The following is a 22,685-nucleotide window of genomic DNA, read 5'->3' as shown; positions in this document are numbered from 1 at the left end:
AAATCAATAGAACAGGATAGAAAGCCCAGAAATAAACCCAAGAAACTGTGGTCAACTAATCCATGACAAAGGAGGCAAGAATATACAGTGGAGGAAAGACAGTTTCTTCAATAAGTGGTGCTGGGAAAACTGGACAGCTGCATGTAAAGAATGAAACTAGAACATTCTCTAACACCATACACAGAAAGAAACTCAAAATGGATTAAAGACATAAATGTAAGGCCAGATACTATAAAACTCCTAGAGGAAAATATAAGCAGAATACTCTTTGACATAAATCACAGCAACATCTTGTTTGATTCATCTCCTAGAATAATGGCAGTAAAGACAAAAATAAACCAATGGGACCTATATAAACTCTAAAGCTTTTGCACAGTAAAGGAAACCATTAAAAAAACGAAATGACAACCCAGAGAATGGGAGAAAATCTTTGCAAACCGGTGTAACCAACAAGGGCTTAATCTCCAAAATATGTAAACAACTCATACAACTCAACAACAAAAAAACAAGCAACCCAATAGAAAAATGGGCAGAAGACCTAAATAGACATTCTCCAAAGAAGATATAGATATGGCCAGTAGGCACATGAAAAAATGCTCAACATCACTAATTATTAGAGAAGTGCAAATCAAAACTACAGTGAGGTACCACCTTACACTGGTCAGAATGGGTATCATTAGCAAGTCAACAAATACCAAGTGCTGGAGAGGATGTGGAGAAAAGGGAACCCTCCTTCACCATTAGTGGGAATGTAAATTGGTACAACCACTATGGAAAATAGTATGGAGGTTCCTCAGAATACTAAATATAAAACTACCATATGATCCAGCAATCCACTCCTGGGCATATATCCAGATAAAACTTTGATTCAAAAAGATACATGCACCTCTATATTCATTAAGTGCTAATCACAGTAGCCAAAACATGGAAACAACCCAAATGTCCATCGATAGACGAATGCATTAAGAAGATGTGGTATATATACACAATGAAATACTACTCAGCCATAAAAAAGAACAAAATAATGCCATTTGCAGCAACATGTATGCAAGTTGAGATTCTTATACTAGGTGAAGTAAGTCAGAAAGAGAAAGACAAATGCCATATGATACAACTTATATTTCAAATCTAAAATATGGCACAAATGAACCTATCTACAAAACTGAAACAGACTCACAGACATAGAGAACAGACTTGTGGTTGCCAAGGTGGAGGGGGAAAGAAGTGGGATGGATGAGGAGTTTGGGGGCTGATAGAAGCAAGCTATTACATTCAGAATGGATAAGCAGCGAGGTCCTACTGTATAGCACAGGGAACTTTACCCAGTCTCTTGGAATAGACCATAACGGAAGATAATATGAGAAAAAGAATGTTTATATATGTATGACTGGATCATTATGCTGTACAGCAGAAATTGACTCAACACTGTAAATGAACTATACTTTAATAAAAAATAAATTAAAAAACCACATTTATAAAACATTAACATATTGCAAGTATGTCCAAGCAGGTTCTAGAATTAAAACAACAAGGATCATGATAATATTTTGTAAATAAATAATTACAGTGAACATATGGAAAATAGGTGTATGTATATATATTTATGGCTGCACCTGTGGCATATGTAATTTCCCGGATCAGGGATTGAATCAATATTAGATCCTTTAACCCACTGTGCCCCAGGCCAGGGATTGGACCTATATACCTCTGCAGCGATGTGAGCTGCTGCAGTTGGGTTCTTAACCCAGTGCAGCATAGTGGAAACTCCTAATATTTTTAAATTGAAGATATTGCCAAGATTTTAAAGTATGTTACTAGAATAGATGAAATCTTTATATTCAGTATGAAGAAAAACAATTTTAAATACTATAAAAATATAGTATCCACAAAAGTGAATAATATATGTGACAAAGACTTCTTTGGTGTAAGAATCTGTTTAGCTTGTCAAATTTAAATATTTAGATGAATGCATTAAGAAGATGTGGTATATATGTGACAATACTTAAAACGGTGTTTGCATAGTTGCTTAGTTTCCAGATATAGAGTTAAAGGATTGTTCAAAAGATACTGAAAGCTATTCTGTGCTGACAAGACGTGTGTAAAAGAAATATTCAGTCCCATGGCTCATATCCCTTGGAGGCTTCCTCTGGGGGTGGGGGTGGGAATCGGAAAAATCCCTGAGTTTACTTAGTCCCGGTTGCCTCTACTGAATGAACAGGAATCAACAATTTCCCTGAATATGGAAAAACTGTTAGATAATTGTGTGTTTTCTCATGGACCTTTATATTTTTATGTATTTATGAATAGAGTCCTACTGCCTTAGAACTATCAAATGTGAGACCTTGAGAGCAGTAGGAAGTTCTCAGGTGAGCCCCAACTTCTGCAGCTATAATCCCAGCTTTCCTCCAAGAGGCAAAAGAGTCATTTCTGTGATGAGAAAATAGATCTGTCGTAACCATATCATTCCTGTCATCAGTTAACCACTAGAGCAGTAACTCTCTAGGACTTACAAAAAAGTAATACGTATACACATGCACATATGTATATATTTATTTATTTGTTCATAGAACCTTTACAAAACAGCTGAGAGAGAGGGGGAGAGAGGGGCATAACATAATGATTCTGGAAAGGAAGATTAGAAGGATTTAGAGTAGGTAACTTTAGGATGTCATCAAAAGAAAAGTTCACACCTATTTTATTTAGGAGACTTAGCTGTGATCCTGTACATGAAAGGAGAACCCATAATTGGATGATGTTAATAGTCAGTCCCCAATATCTGAGGGTTTAGACGAGTATACTTCACATTTCTCCCTAACGTGGAACTCTTCTCAGTAATCCTCTTAGCGCCCACTTAACCTCTTTGTTTCTCAAGGTGTAGATCAAAGGATTAAGTGCGGGTGTCACCACAGTGTAGAAGAGGGTGAGGAATTTACTGTGATTCTGTGTGTATTTGCTCTTGGGTTGGATGTAGACGGAAATGATACTTCCAAAGAACAAAACCACAACAAGCAGGTGGGACCCACAGGTCCCACATGCTTTCCTCCTGCCTTGGGCAGATTTTATCCTCAGCACGCTCCTAACAATCCGCCATAAGAGACCAGAATAAGCCCCAGAGGTACAACAACATAGAGGACACTGGCTACGGCGGCCTCATTTTCCAGGAAGCTTGTGTTCACACAGGCGCTTTTAATCAGGGCCGGCACCTCACACATGAAATCATCCACCCTGTGGTGGCTGCAGAGAGACAACTGGAAAACCAGGATGGTCTGAACTGTGGCCTCCACGAAACCACTGATCCAGGCCAGAGCTGCTAGCTGCTGGAGAAGCTTGGGGTGCATGATAACGTCATAGTGGAGGGGCCGACAGATGGCACTGAAGCGGTCATAGGCCATAACGGCCAGGAGGACGCACTCCGTGGAGCCCAGCCCCAAAGCAACGTAGAGCTGGAGCACACAACCAGCGTAGCTGATGGTCTTCGCAGGCCCCTGAGATTCCAAAGCATTTGTGGGACAATACTGGTAGTGAAACAGAGGTCCAGGAAGGAGAGATTGGAGAGGAAGAAATACATGGGTGTGTGGAGTTTGGGGCACAAGTATGAGGCCAGTATGATCACCGTGTTCCCCGTCAGTGTCAGAGTGTACGTGACAGAGACGACCAGAAGGAGAACCATCTCCAGCCGGGGCTGGTCAGAAAAGCCCAGTAAGATGAAACCTGCGGGAGTGCTAAAATTTGTCCCTTTCATTGCTTAATGGTGAATCACCTTTCACAGAAAATCTTGGGCATTCCGATTTTCTTCCTGTGGGAAGGCGATCAGAGGTCATAACCAATGCAAAAATGACAAACTGAGTAAAGTGAGCATTTGGACACGATTTTTATATATAGAGAGAACAGACAAGAGAAAATTATGTGAAATTAAAAAATGTAGTAGCTGGGCCTGTTACAAAGAAGGAGACAAATACAGTCTTGAAAGCATCAAATTCATTGAAAGGAAATATATAAGCATAGGGTTGACATTAGATCACATACAAAACAGACTTGAGATATATCCCAAACTCTCTGAAGATAAAATACACAGGCCATAGTGTGCAGACTGTGAAAAAGCAAGATGTTGAAAATAAGTTGATCATTGCATATATAGATATGATAGACAATAAATACAACAGATAATCTGAAAGATACATCAAATGATCAAGAATCTGAAAGAGAAGTGTATAGAATTGGAGACACAGAGACTAAATAAGAACAGTTAGAATTTTCAAACAGCGACCATCAGATAGGGTTATTTAATATTCATTGTTTTTCTGTGAAGTGAATAATTATAGTGACCTGATGATAAAGGAAAACTTTTGTGATCTCCCTATCTGAGTCATTAGTCTTCCAACTTTATAAATATTGCTCTTTAGAAAAATCTAATTCAGAGCCTCCAGCAAGCAAGCTCTTCTCCCTGGTGGCATCTATAGTCCTTATGCTTTAATATGCTTTACTTACAGGAGTACATGAATTCAGCCACCTAAAATAATCTGTTGACCTTTCATAAAGTAAACTGTGTAGAATTTAGAAGTGTGTTTTAAACTATTAACTTGCAAAGATCAAGGAATGTAGTTATGAAAATTTGTAATTCCGAATAGTCAATTCTGATCTCTTCAAAATGACTATAGTAATTTACCCATGGAATCAAATCTTAACAGATTCCTTAAAAACAAACAACTCCAAACCACCCCCCGCCCAAAACCCTCCATTGGAGTTCTCTTGTGGTGAAACAGGTTATGCTTGGGTCCCTGCTGTGGCACAGATTTGATCCTTGGCCCAGCAACTTCTACATACTGCAGGCATGAATGACCAAAGAAAACCTCCAATGAAAATTTCTCATTTTCCTTTAAATATCTCAACTAGAAAATAAAAATTTAATTCTAAAAACCCACAGCCATTATACCTGGTCTCTGGCAACTATTACATAGTCCAGTTAAAGGGAATAATGGCTTATTTTCTTTGGTATCAATGGTAATAATAGGTTGCATTTTGATTTTTTGCCAAGATGAAACTATTATGTGTTTTGAGTAGAAGATAATATTTTTTCCAGAATTACACTGAGAGAAGGAAACTGATACTGGTAGTCACTTTGGTTGTTAACATTTGTCTATCTGGCCATGTATTTTGCTGGTAAAATAAAAGCCCTGGATGTTATGATACACCAAACCTGACATTGACCTTACCTTCTACTATTCAGTAAAGAGTAAGGGAACTGTTGAAAGATTCAGTGTCTCCTAGAAAAAAGACAGCACATGAATGGCTTCATTTTGCTTGATATAATTCTACATTTTCACAAGTGTTTCCTTGTGTATTTATGTTGCAAGAATAACAATATTTTCCAAGCAGACACTGCACTGAAACTACTTTCTCCCCCTTTCACATTCCTGTTGTTAATCAAGATGAAGAAAGTGGGGCTCATGTCTGTGAAAAGAAGAAGGTAGACAATTTCCGTAATTAAAAATATGGTCAATGTTGGTGTATATATTGAAAAACTGCTTTTGTTCACTTCTAAAGGGAATTAGCTCTGGATTTCCTCAATTTTTAAAATAAATTCCCCTTTCCCCCATAACATGCTAAAGAAAGCCTACCTTATAGAAAGAAAGGCAATCCAGCTATAGAGGCTGTTGCTGGCTTTGATGAAAAGTTCCATCACGGTCGCAGATCCAGGACAGGCAGTGGAGGAATCACAGGTAGGCAGTTTGTCAGCTCACTCTCTCCTGGGATCTCGCGGCTCAGGCTCTCTGCAGATGGATGGTATTAGCTCGCTTCCTCAGCACACACCTCTGGAGTTCTCCTTCCCAAGTACCTTCCCGTCTCTGTTTTAGAGAGGGAGCTAGGTCTCTGGAGAGAGAGGCACCACGGAGGCTTGTGCTTCTGTTTCCCCTGGAAGACAGTCAGTGACATACACCTTCTAAGTACACACATGCATGTACACATGCATTTTGTTGTAAAGATATCCAAGTCAGATACCTTCGTGTTGTTACAGGAGATGGCATCTATATGGGATAACAGAAAGGACAATTATAGTTCCAGACTATGAGAACATCCTTACATTCTGCTCATTTGCAAAGCCCATTAAGGTCACTTCACCTACTTTCTATCATATATGCTATTAAAAGTGCCAGTATTATTTAGATAGTATCTTAAGATACTTATTTTATTTATTTTTTGACCACTCCTATAGTATGTGGAAATTCCCAGGTCAGGAACTGAACTCGTGCCACATCAGCAACCCAAGCAGCTGCAGTGACAATGCCAGATCCTTAACCTGCTGCGCCACAATGGAACTCCTTTGAAATACTTGTTTTAAAAAATTAATTCAGGAGTTCCTGTCGTGGCGCAGTGGTTAACGAATCCGACTAGGAACCATGAGGTTGCGAGTTTGGTCCCTGCCCTTGCTCAGTGGGTTAACGATCCGGCATTGCCGTGAGCTGTGGTGTAGATTGCAGACGTGGCTCGAATCCCGCGTTGCTGTGGCTCTGGTGTAGGCCGGTGGCTACAGCTCCGATTCGACCCCTAGCCTGGGAACCTCCATATGCCGCGGGAGCGGCCCAAGAAATAGCAGCAACAACAACAACAACAACAACGACAAAATTAATTCATTTAACTTTTGTTTGTTTGTTTGTTTGTTTGTTTAGGGTCAAACCGGTGGCATATGGAAGTTCTTGGGCTAGGGGTTGAACTGGAGCTGCAGCTGCCAGCCTATACCATGGACACAGCAACACCAAATCCAAGCCGCGTTTACAACCTACAGCAGCTTGTGGAAACGCCAGACCTTAACCTACTGAGCAAGGCCAGGGATTGAACCCAAATCCTCATGGATACTAATCGGGTTCGATTCTGTTGAGCCACAATGGTAACTCGCTAAACTTTTTTTTTGTTTGCCAAACTCAGTTTTGTGCATGGTGTGCCGACATCTGTATATACCTGCATCAGGTTAATATGCAGTTACTGAGGATCTAAGTAATGACCTATAGACTTCAGGGAAATAGGGAATGATGGGGACGAAGTGGACTCTGCTTTCTAGTGTAAAAGGAGAGAGTATTGCAAATTCACAAACTCATTTAATAAGTGGTTAAAAATAATACCTTCATATCAGAAAGAAATTATGATCTACACACAGTATTGTTACCACTTTTAGAAGAATAGAAGAGGTTTTTCTGTAGCTGTCTCTAAAGTAGATGGGGTACATCCCATGAAGTAATGACCCATTGGGGCGTAGTTTATATTTTACAAAGGATATAAATATATTATATAATACATGTGTATAATTTGAAAATAAAAGTGTTCATGTATTGGGTTTGCCTGACCAAAAATGTTTCTGATGAGGGACGTGGTTGTAAACATTAGAAACAACGGACGTACAGACTCTGTCATGTTCTTCCTTCTGTAACCTTTCTCACCACCAAAAGGAGATAGAAATATTTGCGAGGTGTGCCAGTCCTGGGTTTTTTGCCCTCAGCAGGGTCATTCCTTCTCCTTTTCCAACACTGTTCTGTATCATAGGAGGGCTGGTGCCCAAAGGCTGCTTTGCCCAGGTTTCTGTATCAACCAGTTCTCACCTGGGAGACCCTGGCTTGAGACTAAAATGAAAAGAGAAGCCAGGGTATTTCTTCCTTCCACTGGGCTGTGGGAGGCTTTCCTAGCTGGGGTGGCGATCCCTTTTTTGGTTCCAGCTTCCCTGGCAGGCTTACTCTTGTCCCTGCTTCCCTCAGGGGATCCCGGTCCTTTTGCTACTTTTGCTTCTTTAAGTCCAGTAGTGGTAATGGCTGCTAGTTGTTTCTAATTTCCGGGTTAACTCACAATCCCCTGTTTGGGTTTTCAGCCATCACTTGCGTAACCCATTTATGCATTAGAGTCTCCCTATTGTAAAGGATTCCATTTAATAATTAGTAGCTGGTCCCTCCCTCTGGACGTTTACTCTCTTCCTTTCCAAAAAGTATAGTTCTTATGAAATACTTAGTCCAATTCAAATCATATTCTGTTGATAAAAAATCTATTTTCTGGAGTTCCCGTTGTGGTTCAACAGTTAACGAACCCGACTAGAATCCAGGAGGATGCAGGTTTGATCCCTGGCCTCACTCCCTGGGTTAAGGATCTGGCCTTGCCATAAGCTGTGGTGTAGGTTGCAGACACAGCTTGCATCTGGCATTTCTGTGGCTGTGATGTGGGCTGGCAGCTGTAGCTTTGATTTGATCCCTGGCCTGGGAAGCTCCATGTGCCTTGGGTGCAGCCCTGAAAACCAAAAACAAACAAACAAACAAACAAACCAAAAAAAAAAATCTATTTTCTATTACATAATTTTACAAATTTCCATGGAAGACAAAGCCTTAATCCAAAGCAATAAATTTTCAAGTTCATTTATATAGCATTAAAATAGTTGGCATTACTGGCACCAGTAACAGTTCTTTCTCCCTTGAAAGGCTACTTGAGAAACACTTATTCTGAATATGGAAAATATTGGCCTTCCTTTTGAATCAGGATGAAGAACTCAATTACTGATTTGTGTGATATTTTAGATTACTCCGACATTCATCATCACAACCTAATCTTACACAACACCACAGATGCCTTTGGAAAATTATAGACTGGTTTTAAGATTCCTTTATGTGCTGAGAATAACTGATCAGTATTAAATTAAAAGGCCACAATGGCAACAAATCTAGAGATTGCTTTTCTAGCACTAAACTCTGACTACCTGGAAAGCAACATATCATTCTAATACTCAACTCTCAGAAAGTGCTACTGGATAACTCGCTTCAATACTATCTTTCAATTAAATATATTTACTTGTGCTTAATCATTAATGTTCAACAACAATAATGATCACCAGAAAACATTTAGTCCTACAAATCAGTGAGGAATTAATATATTATTTAATGGGTCAAATTATGATCCACTAAAATAATGGTAATATTAGATCTCTGGCTAACCAATTTAATGAATATACATAAAAGAATTAACTAGGTAAAGACTTTACTGCAAAATATGGCTCTTGCTTTCATAATTGGAGAAAATACAGATGAATACTTGTACAAACTTAGTATTTGGAAGGTTTATGTAAGGTGAATCAAAAGCCATCGTGATACGTATTTTTTTTAACCTAGCAGATTGTAAGGCAGAATTAATTGCTGAATTGGAATGAGTGGGGGCACTTTTATGCACTGACATTAGAAATATGGATGTTTAGGAGTTCCCGTCGTGGCGCAGTGGTTAACGAATCCGACTAGGAACCATGAAGTTGCGGGTTCGGTCCCTGCCCTTGCTCAGTGGGTTAACGATCCGGCATTGCCGTGAGCTGTGGTGTAGGTTGCAGACGCGGCTCGGATCCTGCGTTGCTGTGGCTCTGGCGTAGGCTGGTGGCTACAGCTCCGATTCGACCCCTAGCCTGGGAACCTCCATATGCCGCGGGAGCGGCCCAAGAAATGGCAAAAAAAAAAAAGACAAAAAAAAAGAAATATGTATGTTTTCAGCTCCTTTAAATATAGCAATGTCAGGGGTTCCCCTTGCGGCTCAGCGGAAACAAATCTGACTAGAATCCGTGAGGACGCAGGTTCAATCCCTGAACTGGCTTAGTGGGTTAAGGATAAGGCATTGCCGTAAGCTGTGGTGTAGGTTGCAGACATGGCTCAGATCTGGTGTTGCTGTGGCTGTGGCATCGGCCAGCAGCTACAGCTCCGATTTGACCCCTATCCTGGGAACTTCCATAAGCTGTGGGTGTGGCCCCAAAAATAAATAAATAAATAAGGAAACAAAGTTATATCTATAAAGTAATATATGAAAACTTAATTTGAAAGCTTATATTTATTTATAAAAATGTTCATCATACCAGTTTAACTTAAGGTAAAATTATAAACATGTTTAATGGCCAATAATATGGAGTTTATTCAGATAACTTGGTGTATTCTTGTAGTAAAGTATTCCTCAGGCATTGGTGCCCTGGATAATATCAATTGACATTGAAGACTATTTATACTTGTTAATGAAAACCACTGGCTACAAAAGAGAAACAAGTCTCACTCATCCAATTATGTAGCTAAATTCTAATAGCAATGCCATAGGTTTTTTCTTTTCTTAATCCCCAGGAAAGACTATTATAAGAACACATAAATTGGAGGGGCTGGGGTGTGAGTGACAGAATTTGTGATATTCTGGTGATTAAACAGATGTCCAGTTGGGAAACGCCTTTCTTCATGCTTCTCTCTTGAGACAGCCCTGTTCTGGACACTCTACAATGCCAGGTTAATTAGCAACTTGGAGATATAGATCCCCCAGGTCTTAAGCATCTATATCCTATGTGCTTCTGATTTTTTTCTCATTTGATTTTCTCTGAGGACTACAGCTCAAGCAACATTTACTTTCATCTAGCTCGTAGGCATTGGTCTGTACTAGCTGCTTCAGGGGAGCAATTGTAACACGCTGAAGTCTTGTCACCACTCTTCTCTTCTGCGTGCTGACCAAGCCAAAGCCAGGGCAGGGGTGACCTAGCAGATGTGAGTAACCTGTCTTGGTTTCTCAGGCCACCGCATCTGTCTCCCTCTTGAGTGGCCTCCGGGTACATTAGTCAGCATGGTGCTCGAATGACTCACTCTGTCTCTCCTGGAGATTCCCTTTCAGGAGTCCTTTCTGAGGTCTGACCTCTATGCATCTGTGTCAAATAGAACCAGTGTTCTCACCATGGAAATGATCAGAAACCTGCATGAGGGAAAGAAAGGTCTGGAACTTTTTGCCCAAAGAAAAAAGATTTTCTTCTAGATGTTTCTTTTTTCCAAATAGCACTTGGTAGCCTTTTTTCATGTTTCAGATTTGGAGTGATAGCTGTTTTCAATCCTATTTTGTGGGTTGAAATTTTATATGTATAGTCACATACATTCACTAATCTCTGACTATTCTCCCCAGATTCTATTCAGAAACTCTTTTCAAGCTACACACACACATACACACACACACATATATGCATATATATATATATTCAATCCTTAATCTTCGACCACTCTCTCAGATCCTGTTAAAAAACTCTTTTCAAGCTATATGTCTTAGACTTGAATTGGAGAAGGGAAATGCCTACACATCTCACCTTCAGTTTATAAGCTGGTTCTCAGTGGACGGGAGAGAGTATTTTTCAACATAATGGAAGTTAGTATAAAGTAATGACTGGGAATAGAAGGATCCACTTGAAAATTCCTTGTAATCCAAATGTTTTAAAAATATGTCAGAGTATTGTAATAGAAAGATATGAGAGAAATAATTAGATGATTTTGACATCATTTATGACTGACATAATAAATAGTACACTCATAAGCACCTACATTCATGTTATTCTTTTTTGTAAAACTTAAATACCAAGAATTTGTTTCTAGTTGCCTTTGAAGCTAACATCCCACTAAAGTGTTTGATTTTGAATTTTGATACTAAGCTAAAAATTGCTAATTCCTGAACTTCCCTTTATGTATGTTGGGAAACATGTAAATTTACTTGGAAAGATATTATATTCTGAAAGTGGTCACTCTTGAGATGAATTCTAAATTTTTAAAAAGAATGTAAAGTATGTTATTTCAGAGGTGATGGGAATAACCTCTTATGCTTGGATTTGATCTGAGTATTTGTTGAAACTACTGAAATATGACTCTTAATGACTAAAGCTACAACTCATCAGTGTGGAATAGATTAGTATTTTATGTTATATAGAATCAGGAATATGCAGAATGTAGGAATATTTATAGCATGAATTTAAAATTTTCCTAGTAGAACTCTTTATAAACTATGCAAATTTAAATGTTTAGCTCTAAATGAAAAAAAACATTAGCTCTGGAATTTAAAATATTCAAATTTAGCTGACCTTTATACACTACAGGTGGGAATGTAGAATGGTACCGCCATTCTGGAAAGCAGTATGACAGTTCCTCAAAAAATTAAAAATTGTACTACCGTATGATCCAGCAATCCCAATCCTGGATATATTTGACAATATTGAAATCAGTATTTCAGAGACTGATATATATATATATATAAAAAGGGACATCTGCATGTCATATCTATTGCATCATATCTATTGCATCATTATTCACAATAGCTAGGATATGGAAATAACCTTAATGTTCTTCACTGGCGGGATGGATAAAGAAAATGAGTTTGATCTATCTGTCTGTCTGTCTGTCTGTCTATCTATCTATCTATCTATCTATCTATCTATCTATCTGTCTAGTATTTAGCCATGAGAAAGAAGGATATCCTGCCATTTGCTACAACGTGTATGAAAATACTATATGATATCACTTATGTGGTGAATTAAAAAAAACAGTTTCAAAGAAATAGAGAATAGAGGATATAACTGAGTTCTGGAGGTTGTGGGGAAGGAGTAAATGGGGAATGTAGGTCAAAGAGTACATATTTTCAGTTAAAAGAAGGAGTTCTGAGGAGCTAACTTAGGGCATGGTAACTTTAGTTAGTAATGTGGTGTGGTATAGTTGGAAGTTGCTGAAAGTAGATCAGAAGCATTCTCACCTCACAGAGAGAAAAGAGTTAACTATGTTAATTATGTGAGGGGAGGAGTATGTTAATTTTCCTGATCTTTCTAATTTCTGCAATATATAAATATCAAGTTATCATGTTGTACACTTTAAGTACGTATAATTTTGTCAGTTATTCTTCAGTAAAATTAAAAAATAAAATCTCAATATTGTATACATCCTATTTAGGTTTTTTTTTCTTTTTCTTTTTAAGGCTGCATCTGTGGCATATGGAAGTTCCTGGGCTGGGGTCAAATCTGAGCTGTAGCTGTTAATTCCATAGGCCCAACAATGAAGGATCCGAGCTGCATCTGTGAACTACCCCACGACTTGCAGCAACACTGGATCGTTAATCCACTGAGGCCAGGGATCGAACATGCATCCTCACAGACACTAAATTGGGTTCTTAACCCACTGAGCCACAATGGGAACTCCTATATATCCCATTTAAGACAAAATTTTACTTTTTAAAGTATAGCTGAATAAACTGACAAATTTAGCTTTTATTATTCCTAAAAGTAAATGACTCAATAAGATACTGTCATTAGAGCATAAAATTTGGGGACTCAAATGGTGATCTTGTAGAATAATGGTAAGTGAAGAGGTTTGGTGGAATATATTAATAATTCAGATTGGTTTTGTCCTGCAGAGCATAAAATGGGTGACAAAGACATATTTTGCCTTTTCATTAATTTCCCAAATGCCAGTACCTTGTCTTTAAATGGGTGTGTGTGGGTGAGTTTTTACCTTTTTAATCTAAATTTTTAAAATAAAAAACCAGACAAATGTGTGCCTATCTGAGTTTGTGCATCTTTGTTTTTATGTGCATGTATCACAAATATCTTTTTTCCCATCAACTTTGAGATATAGAAACTTGCAACAAATCATGTCAGTTGCTAAATAACTTATAAAATTATTTAGTGTCCTTGTATATTGAAATTCACCTGTAGCTGACCCTATGTCACACTCTAATCAGATAATCAGTTGTAAGAAATATTATCATAACCTGCTTTGTGAGTAACAAAAGATGCAAAATATATTCCATTTGTTTTTCTGATCCACTATCTCACTGTTGCCCATTATTTTTGCCTTATAATTTCTGTAGAAACGATCACTCATTATTCATTTCATACCAGGTGTTTATTTTCCTACCCTTTCCCCCTCCCACTTCTACTCACAGAATTATATAGCCACCCAAACTGAAAGCTTCTTTTCTTCTTTAAGAAAATTACCTTTAATAATAACTATCAAAAAAGTGGCAAAAAGGGTGGTTACATGAAAAAAAGGTCAAATATTTATTGAGTCAAGAATCATGACACAAAAGAATGCCTTTATTTTAAAAAATACCTTTAAAAGATAAAAAATAAAAAATACCTTTTTAATCATTGACTTTTTTCCTTTGGAAAAATTCACCAGTAAAAAAAAAAAAATCTAAGCACTTGAAATATTATAAGTAAATAGTAATAGTGCTATTTCCCTCAGCTGAATTCCAAGTTCATTTTTCTCTTTTACAAGAACAGACTAATGGAATAAAACAATGAAACCTCTGGGGGAGATTTTATTTTGCTTGGATTCTCAGACCAGCCTCAATTGGAGGTCCTTCTTTTCGTGGTGGTGTTGATATCCTATCTTTTGACCCTCCTGGGCAACACAGCCATCATCCTGGTCTCCTGCCTGGACTGCAGACTTCACACACCTATATATTTCTTCCTCACAAATCTCTCCTCTCTTGACCTTTGCTTCACCACCAGCATCGTCCCCCAGCTCCTCTGGAACCGGAAGGGACCAGCCAAGACCATCACGCCAACAGGCTGTGCCATACAACTCTATGTGTCCCTCTCCCTGGGCTCCAATGAGTGTGTTCTCCTTACCATCATGGCATTTGACCGCTACGTGGCAGTCTGCAGACCTCTTAATTACACTAGCATCATGCACCCATCATTTTGCAAGGCCTTAGCAGGAATAGCATGGCTCAGTGGAGTAGGAAACACTCTCATCCAAGGAACCATCACCCTTCGGCTTCCTCGATGTGGACATCGCCACCTGCACCACTTCTTCTGTGAAGTGCCCGCCATGATCAAGTTGGCCTGTGTGGACATCCAAGCAAATGAAGTCCAGCTTTTTGTGGCCACGTTAGTCCTCCTTCTTCTTCCTGTGGCATTGATATTGGTCTCCTACGGATTCATTGTCCAAGCTGTGATGAAAATTAAGTCCGTCCAAGCTTGGCGCAAGACTCTCGGGACCTGTGGTTCCCATCTACTGGTGGTGTTCCTCTTCTTTGGGCCCAGCTCGGCCATATACATTCAACCAAAGAGATCCTACGGCCGAAGTCAGGGCAAGTTCCTTACACTCTTTTATACTGTTGTCACCCCCACACTCAACCCCCTGATATATACTCTGCGGAACAAGGATGTGAAGGGAGCCCTGGGAAGACTGCTGAGATGAGGACAAAGTTCCTAAGGAAAAATCAGGGAAATAGTGACTTTCTGTTAAGGAAAGTAATTAAAGAGACCTAAGATTAAATCACTCCTCCCAAGTAGAAAGTATGTGTGTTGCTTACTTCTCTGTCTGTATTTAAGTGTAACGTGGCTAACACGGTTTAGAAAAAAGCAGCGCGTTTAGATTCAACTTGAACAGCTCATGGAACCTCATGTGTGTATGAGTGCATGTGTGGTATACACATACTCACGCTTCCTTTTATTAAACGTCTTTGAAGGGCTGCAGTACAGGTTCAGATCGGGAGATTCTGTAATCTACCCAACATATATGTGCTTACATGTCCGACTAGGGAATTAAATAGTGTTTGATATATAAATAGAAAATTGAGAAGTATATGCTAGTGTGAGGAAATTACAGTAGTATTTTCTTTGTTAAGGAGCCCTGCTATGATATTATTTAAAACATTTTGTACACAGTATTCCAATTATTTCAAGAAATAAATACATCAAAGCTTAAAAATGTGGGCTTTTTTTTAAAATAGTAAAATGAGTTTGAGATCAGTAGATGCAAACTTACATTTAGAATGGATAGACAGCAAGGTCTTACTGTATAGCACAGGGGACTATAGCCAATTTCCTGGGATAGACCATGATGGAAAATAATACCAAAGTGTGTGCGTGTGTGTGTGTGTGTGTGTGTGTGTGTACACACATATAAAACTGTGTTACTTTGTTGATTAGCAAAAATTGGCACAACATTGTAAATCAACTATACTGTAATAAAATAAATATTAATTTAAAAAAGGAAAAAATAGTAAAGGAACAGATCTATGAATCTAATTAAAATTGAAAAAAGAAAACTGTTGGTTTTTACATATATTTTATACAGAATTACTTAATAATTTAATGAAATACCTGAAGGTCATATAATCTAGTTTCATATGGACCCAGGGTCTATTAGGCAAAATCTTATATTCCAACTTATTTGATGCCGTATTTCTTCCCCTGGTGTCTTTGTGATTTACACATGGACTCTGAAGCCAGACTGCCTTACTCTGAAATTTTGCTTTTGTACTCATTAGCTGTATATAATCGTTTGCACTTTACTGACCACTATGTCAGCCCTTAAAAGCAAAACAAGACAAAACAAAACACCAAAGAACCTCTTAAACACCTAACAGTTTCTGAATATTTTTCCTTTTTTTAAAGTTACGCAATTTATACCATATCTCTTTCTCAAAGTCCAGCTTAAATCTCATCTTTCACAAATGTGTCTTAGTTGCCCGGTTGTATTCTCTTCCTCTGTGTTGCCAGGTCATCTTTTGTGTACTAATATAAACATAAAGAAAAAAGGATCTTTTGAGGAATTTAAGGAGTCTATTATAGCCAGAGGAGAGAGAATATATTAGGAAATGAAAGGAGATATAGTTGGAAGACTAAAAAAGGACCAGGTCACAAAGGGACATACATATTATGCTAAGGAGGTTGGACATAGGTTGTACCTATGATCTTTGGGAGAATATTTTGCATTATATAAAGGCATGGACTTTAGAGTTGGGGCAACCTAGGTTCTAATTCCCAGGGCAAATTAACTTCTAGAAGGTAGCATTTCCAAACCTATGACATTCCCAACCTCACAGGGTGGCGAGCAGTAAGTAATGCCAGCAGCATGCTTGGCAAACTGTCTGGCACCTAGTAAAACTCAGTTCATATTTACCTACTGATAAAATGAGACTTCTCATGGGGCATGACTAAGACAGAAGAACAATAATTTTATCCCTTTATTCATTCTTACCATACCATGTAGCAGTTCTTTCCCTGCTTCTGGATTATGTCTTTAGAGTGTGTCATAATATTTTGGGTCATTTTCAAATGGTAAAAAATGTCCACCTTTATTAATAAAGTATTCTCATATAAGTAATTAAAATACCCACTGTCAGCCAACACAATTTACATTTAAAGATTCTGTTCCCCCAGCTTGAGCCTGTACCTGTCTAAGACCCTGCAGTGGTCTGGGAATCTGAGTGTTGTAAGAGTCTCTACTTTCCATCTTTTGCATCTTCCTCTGTGCCTCTAGCTTGATAAGTACAGTTTCTGGACCTGCCAGGGTTAAACTGCAGAGAGAAAAGGAGAATTTGGTCAGTAACGTTTACTTGACTCTGTAGCCAAAGACTGCTTTCTTCAGTTTCTCACATTTATGTATTTTTAGGTAATTATTAGGCAATTGGAAATGTGAAGTAATCTAGTTAACTTCATCAGTTATCAGGGGAGTACAAATTGAAATCATGATATATACCACTAAACTGGCAAAAATTAAAAAGACAGAAAATATGAAGAAATGAGCCAATAGGACATATTAAATATATATATACACTTACATGTATAGATTATATGATCGGAAAAAGCATGAATATGACAGAAATGAGAAAACAACTCAGTGCTGGTTGGTGATGTTGTTTGACCTAGATTGAAACAAAAGTAAACAATCAGGGATGAAAGTATCTTTCGGAATCATCTCCTGGGACAGTTCTTCTCTGGATACTACAGAGCCTGATATTCATTGCCATACTGGGAGATCTGTGTCCTTGGGATCTTTCCAGATTCATTGTCTTGGGTCCTCTCCTAGCCTCTCCTGCCTTACTGATCTTCAGATATAACAGTCCCTACAACCAGTACGAGGGCCTTAGGCATCGAGTTGGTATTTCAAGGTAATAATAATTTGAACTCTATGGCTTAACGTTCTTTTTCATACTACCATGAAAATCTCAGTCTGCAAAACTGGAAAACTTCCTCTCTTTTAACTTATTCACTTCTATTGATGCCTTGATTTTATATCGGCACCATGCCTATGACTCTTAACTTTTAGAAGTAAATTGAGATTCTGGCTTTAAATGATGTTCATCTGGGTGAGAAGAGTTCATGTGGTACATATATGATGATAAATTTTGCATCATAGTGGAATAGAATCGTTCTGAAAGCCTAAAGTGAACATATTCTTATAATTATCTTATAAATAAGGAACCAGCTCATGACTGAGAATTGATCTTTCACATTTCTGTTGAAGTATTGTGTGTATACGTGTGTGGGATACTCTTAGTGGTTGTTTTGGTAACGTATCTCCTGACTCTGGTGGGAAACACAGTCATCATTCTGATCGCTTCCATTGACCCTAATCTCAAAACACCCATGTACTTTTTCCTCACCCACCTCTCCCTAGTTGATATCTGCTTTACCACCAGTATTGTCCCCCAGCTGCTGTGGAACCTCAGGGGACCAGCCAAGACCATAACCGCCCTGGGCTGTGCTGTCCAGCTCTATGTCTCCCTGGCTTTGGGCTCCACTGAGTGTGTTCTCCTGGCTGTCATGGCTTTTGATCGCCATGCTGCCGTTTGCAAACCTCTCCACTATGCAGCTGTGATGAACCCACGGCTGTGCCAGGCCCTGGCAGGGGTTGCATGGCTGAGTGGAGTAGGAAACGCTCTCATCCAGAGCACTGTCACCCTCTGGCTGCCTCGCTGTGGACACCGGCGGCTCCATCATTTCTTCTGTGAGGTGCCTTCCATGATTAAGCTTGCGTGTGTGGACATCCACACCAATGAGGTCCAGCTATTCATTGCATCCCTGGTCTTGCTCCTCTTGCCCTTAGCACTGATACTGCCGTCCTATGGACACATCGTCAAGGCAGTTACTAGGATCAAGTCAGTCCAGGCCTGGCGCAAAGCCCTGGGGACATGTGGATCCCACGTGATGGTAGTGTCCCTCTTCTATGGGACCATCACCGCTGTGTACATCCAGCCCAACAGCTCTTACGCCCATACTTCTGGGAAATTCATCTCCCTCTTCTACACGATGCTGACTCCAACCCTCAACCCTCTCATCTACACACTGAGGAATAAAGATGTGAAAGGAGCTATGAGAAGACTATTTCATAGGGACTTGGGCTCATAAAAAACAAAGCAGAGCACACAGTTGTCAGTTTTTTTTTATAGTAAAAAGAAACCAAAGTCATCTGTACACTCCTTCTCTAAAGTACTTTACTAATCTATAAGGAAAACATGTAACCTTCGTAGTCAGCCTTGTTGTCTTTTATTGGCTTCAGAACTATCCATCCTCTTCATCCTCTTTCCCAGGCTTCTTTTGGGCCTTTGTAAGGCAGTATCTCCTCACACTTTTTAAATGTCCATTATTCATATAATTTCTGTTTTTTTTCTTTTTAGGGCTGTACCTTTGGTATATGGAAGTTCCCAGAGCAGGGGTCAAATCACAGCCGTAGCTGCCGGCAATGCCAGATCTAAGCCACGTCTGTTACCTGTACCACAGCTCACAGCAAGGCTGGATCCTTAAGCCGCTGAACGAGGCCAGGGATTGAACCTGCATCCTCATGGCTACTAGTCAGGTTTCTTATTGCTGAGCCACAATAAGAACTCCCTCATTTCTGTTTCTCCCCCCCCCCTTATGCTTTTCTTCAGCCTTCCTTCCATTGCTCCACAGGCCCAGGCCGACCCAGCTGGACACTGGCACATCTGGTGGCTGAGCATATGGTGGTATAGCGGTCATAGGCCATGGCTGCCAGGAGGTAACACTCTGTGGCACCAAAGAAGAGAAAGAAGAACATCTGGAGAGCACAGCCAGAGCGAGCGATGTGGTTCTGACCATTGAGGATAGTGAAACAGTAGGGACACTGTGATAGATGTGTAGCCAATCCCAGGGCTGACAGGACTGGAAGGAAGAAGTACATGGGGGACTGGAGGGTGGTGTCAGCTGAGAACAGTACCATGATGAGGAGGTTGCTGGCCATAGTGAGCAGGTAAATGGTGAGAAAGAGAGAAAAAAGCAAGCCCTGGAGGTTGGCCAGGTGGGAGAGACTGATGAGGATGAATTCAGGCATCTTGGAGGTGTTTGTGGTCATCCTGCTCACATCCCTTCTGACTGAAGGATAAGAGAAATGGCAAAGGGAGTTCCTTCTGTGGCTCAGTGGGTTAAGAACTTGACTAGTATCCATGAAGATGTGGGTCCAATCTTCTGGCCTCACTCAGTGAGTTAAAGATCCAGCGTCACCAAAATCTGCAGCGCAGGTTGCAGATGCAGCTCAGATCCGAGTTGCTGTGGCTGTGGTGTATGCCTACAGCTGGCAGCTCTCATTTCACCCCTGGCCTGGGAACTTCCATATGCCATGGGTTTGGCCATAAAAAGAAAATACAAAATTAAAAAAAAAGCAATAGCTAGGGACAGTTGCAACTGTGGAAATGTGAAGGGGGCAAAGGTGACCTCTTATGGCATCTATTCAAGACTTGGAACTTGCTTTCTTTTAGAATCTCATGGCCTTTGAGGCAGCACAGCCTTGAGTCCATATTAGACCCTGGCTCACTCTTGGGTGAATATTGCTCTCTGAGCCTAATTTCCTCACCTGATAGTCCTGCCTTTCATAAGAACACATTGAATGTTGTTTTCAGTTTCTCCAGGGATGAGAGTTGGATCATTCTAGCCTGATTTTCACTCTTTTCTCCCTTTTACATCCTTCCCACAGGGCTGGGGACCGCATTTTCTCTCCCAGGAGATGTTTTCCTGCTCAAGGCAGATATGTTCCATGTCCAGGGCATGAAAAATCCTATTCCTATTTGAGGGAATTTTCTGTCCTGTTGTTTTCCCTCTTGAGGCCTTCTACTTCTTTCTTTCCTTCTTTCACATATGTTCTCTTTCCTTTTCTCTCAACTTTTCTCCTCTGTGACACAATTTTTACCCCTTTCCCCCTTTCCCAGAGCTTTCTTTGGTTACCAAATCCACTCAACCTTTCTTATTTTTTTCCTATCATTTTGCCATTAGATCATTTTCATGGTTTTCAAAGGGGAGTGAAAAAATTGGAAAGATCATCTCTTTCAACCTCCTGTAGGGAGTTAAACAGTTTAATTATCCAAAGGAGTGAGGCTCTCTCTAGTTTGTAAAGATAATCAGAAGGAGATAAGATCTTTCTTGGTTGCTTATTTCTGCATTTTACAGCCTCACAAACTTTATCCCCTTTTACCATAACACATATGCAAAACCCCAAACCACATACATAAACTCTACAAAGCCACACACTAACATATTGCATTTCTAATCAGAAGCGCAGAAAAATAGGCCAATATCCTCAGATTCTAGATTCATCTAAGGTCACAAATAAATCATGTATTTATACACATACGAATATCATTACAGATAACAATGAATGTGATGACATGATACTATACCTAGAAAATCTTGAAAACACTATAAGAAAACTGTTAGAGCTCATCAATGACTTTGATAAAGTTTCAAGATATAAAATTGATACACAGAAATCAATTGCATTTCTATATACTAACAATGAAAGTACAGAAAGAGAAATTAGGGAAACCATCCTATTTAGCATCACATCAAAAAGAATAAAATACCAAGGAATTAACCTACCTAAAGAGACAAAAGACCTGTACTCTGAAAACTATAGGATGCTGATAAAAGAAATCAAAGACGGCACAAACAGATGGAAAGATATATCATGCTCTTGGATTAGAAGAATCACAAAATGACTATACTACCCAAGGCAATCTACAGATTCAGTATACACCCCTTCAAATTACCAATTATATTCTTCACAGAACTAGAACAAAATATTTTAAAATTTGTATGGAAACACAAAAGACCCCGAATAGCCAAAGCAACATTGAAAAGAAAAAATGGAACTGGAGGAATGGGGCTCCCTGAATTCAAAGGGAATTACTATGCTACGCTATACTACAAAGCTACAGTCATCAAGACAGTATGGTACTGGCACAAAACCAGAAACATAGATCAATGAAACAGGATAGAAAGCACAGAAATAAACCCAAGAAACTATGGTCAACTAATCTATGACAAAGAAGGCAAGAGCATACAGTGGGGGAAAGACAGTCTCTTCAATAAGTGGTGCTGGAAATGGACAGCTGCATGTAAAAGAATGAAATTCTCTAATACCATACACAAAAGAAACTCAAAATGGATTAAAGACATAAATGTAAGGCCAGATACTATAAAACTCTAGAGGAAAACATAAGCAGAACACTCTTTGACATAAATCACAGCAACATCTTGTCTGATTCACCTCCTAGAATAATGACAATAAAGACAAAAAATAACAGGACCTATATAAACTCTAAAGCTTTTGCATAGTAAAGGAAACTATTAAAAAGATGAAAGATAGGCTACAGAATGGGAGGAAATCTTTGCAAACCTGTGTAACCAACAAGGGCTTAATCTCCAAAATATACAAACAACTCATACAACTCAACAACAGTTAAAAAAAACCAAGAAACCCAGGTGAAAAATAGACATTCTCCAAAGAAGATATAGATATGGCCAGTAGGCACATGAAAAATGCTCAACATCACTAATTATTAGAGAAATGCAAATCAAAACTACAGTGAGGTACCACCTTACACTGGTCAGAATGGGTATCATTAGCAAGTCAACAAATACCAAGTGCTGGAGAGGATGTGGAGAAAAGGGAACCCTCCTTCACCATTAGTGGAATGTAAATTGGTACAACCACTATGGAAAATAGTATGGAGGTTCCTCAGAATACTAAATATAAAACTACCATATGATCCAGCAAACCAACTCCTGGGCATATATCTGGACAAAACTTTCATTCGAAAAATACTATTGAAGCACTATTCGCAATAGCCAAGACCTGGAAACAACCCAAATGTCCATT

General features: G+C 39.1%; 2 protein-coding genes and 1 pseudogene across 2 annotated transcripts; 2 read left to right on the top strand and 1 right to left on the bottom strand.

Moving 5' to 3' along the window:
- On the bottom strand, positions 1,854 to 6,194 carry LOC100516982 (annotated as a pseudogene).
- LOC110261738 (olfactory receptor 2G6-like) lies at positions 14,076 to 15,473 on the top strand (the record flags this gene model as incomplete). The annotated part of the gene is made up of 1 exon (XM_021100030.1): positions 14,076 to 15,473. A coding segment is annotated over one exon (909 nt), but the record flags the coding sequence as incomplete, so codon positions are not given.
- On the top strand, positions 17,384 to 18,925 carry LOC110261737 (olfactory receptor 2G3-like). The gene is made up of 2 exons (XM_021100029.1): positions 17,384 to 17,420; positions 18,015 to 18,925. The coding sequence occupies exons 1-2, from the start codon at positions 17,384 to 17,386 to the stop codon at positions 18,923 to 18,925; spliced, it is 948 nt and encodes a 315-aa protein (XP_020955688.1).

This window comes from Sus scrofa, chromosome 7 (assembly GCF_000003025.6).
Source record: "Sus scrofa isolate TJ Tabasco breed Duroc chromosome 7, Sscrofa11.1, whole genome shotgun sequence".
In the NCBI taxonomy this organism is placed as follows: Eukaryota; Metazoa; Chordata; class Mammalia; order Artiodactyla; family Suidae; genus Sus; species Sus scrofa.
This window is presented reverse-complemented; position numbering and strand designations above follow the sequence as displayed.

Coding starts and splice junctions, on each gene's coding strand:
- LOC110261737 (XM_021100029.1), top strand. CDS start 17,384: ATGAATATGACAGAAATGAGAAAACAACTCAGTGCTG. Junction 17,421..18,014: donor GAGAAAACAACTCAGTGCTG/GTTGGTGATGTT, acceptor CTCATGACTGAG/AATTGATCTTTCACATTTCT.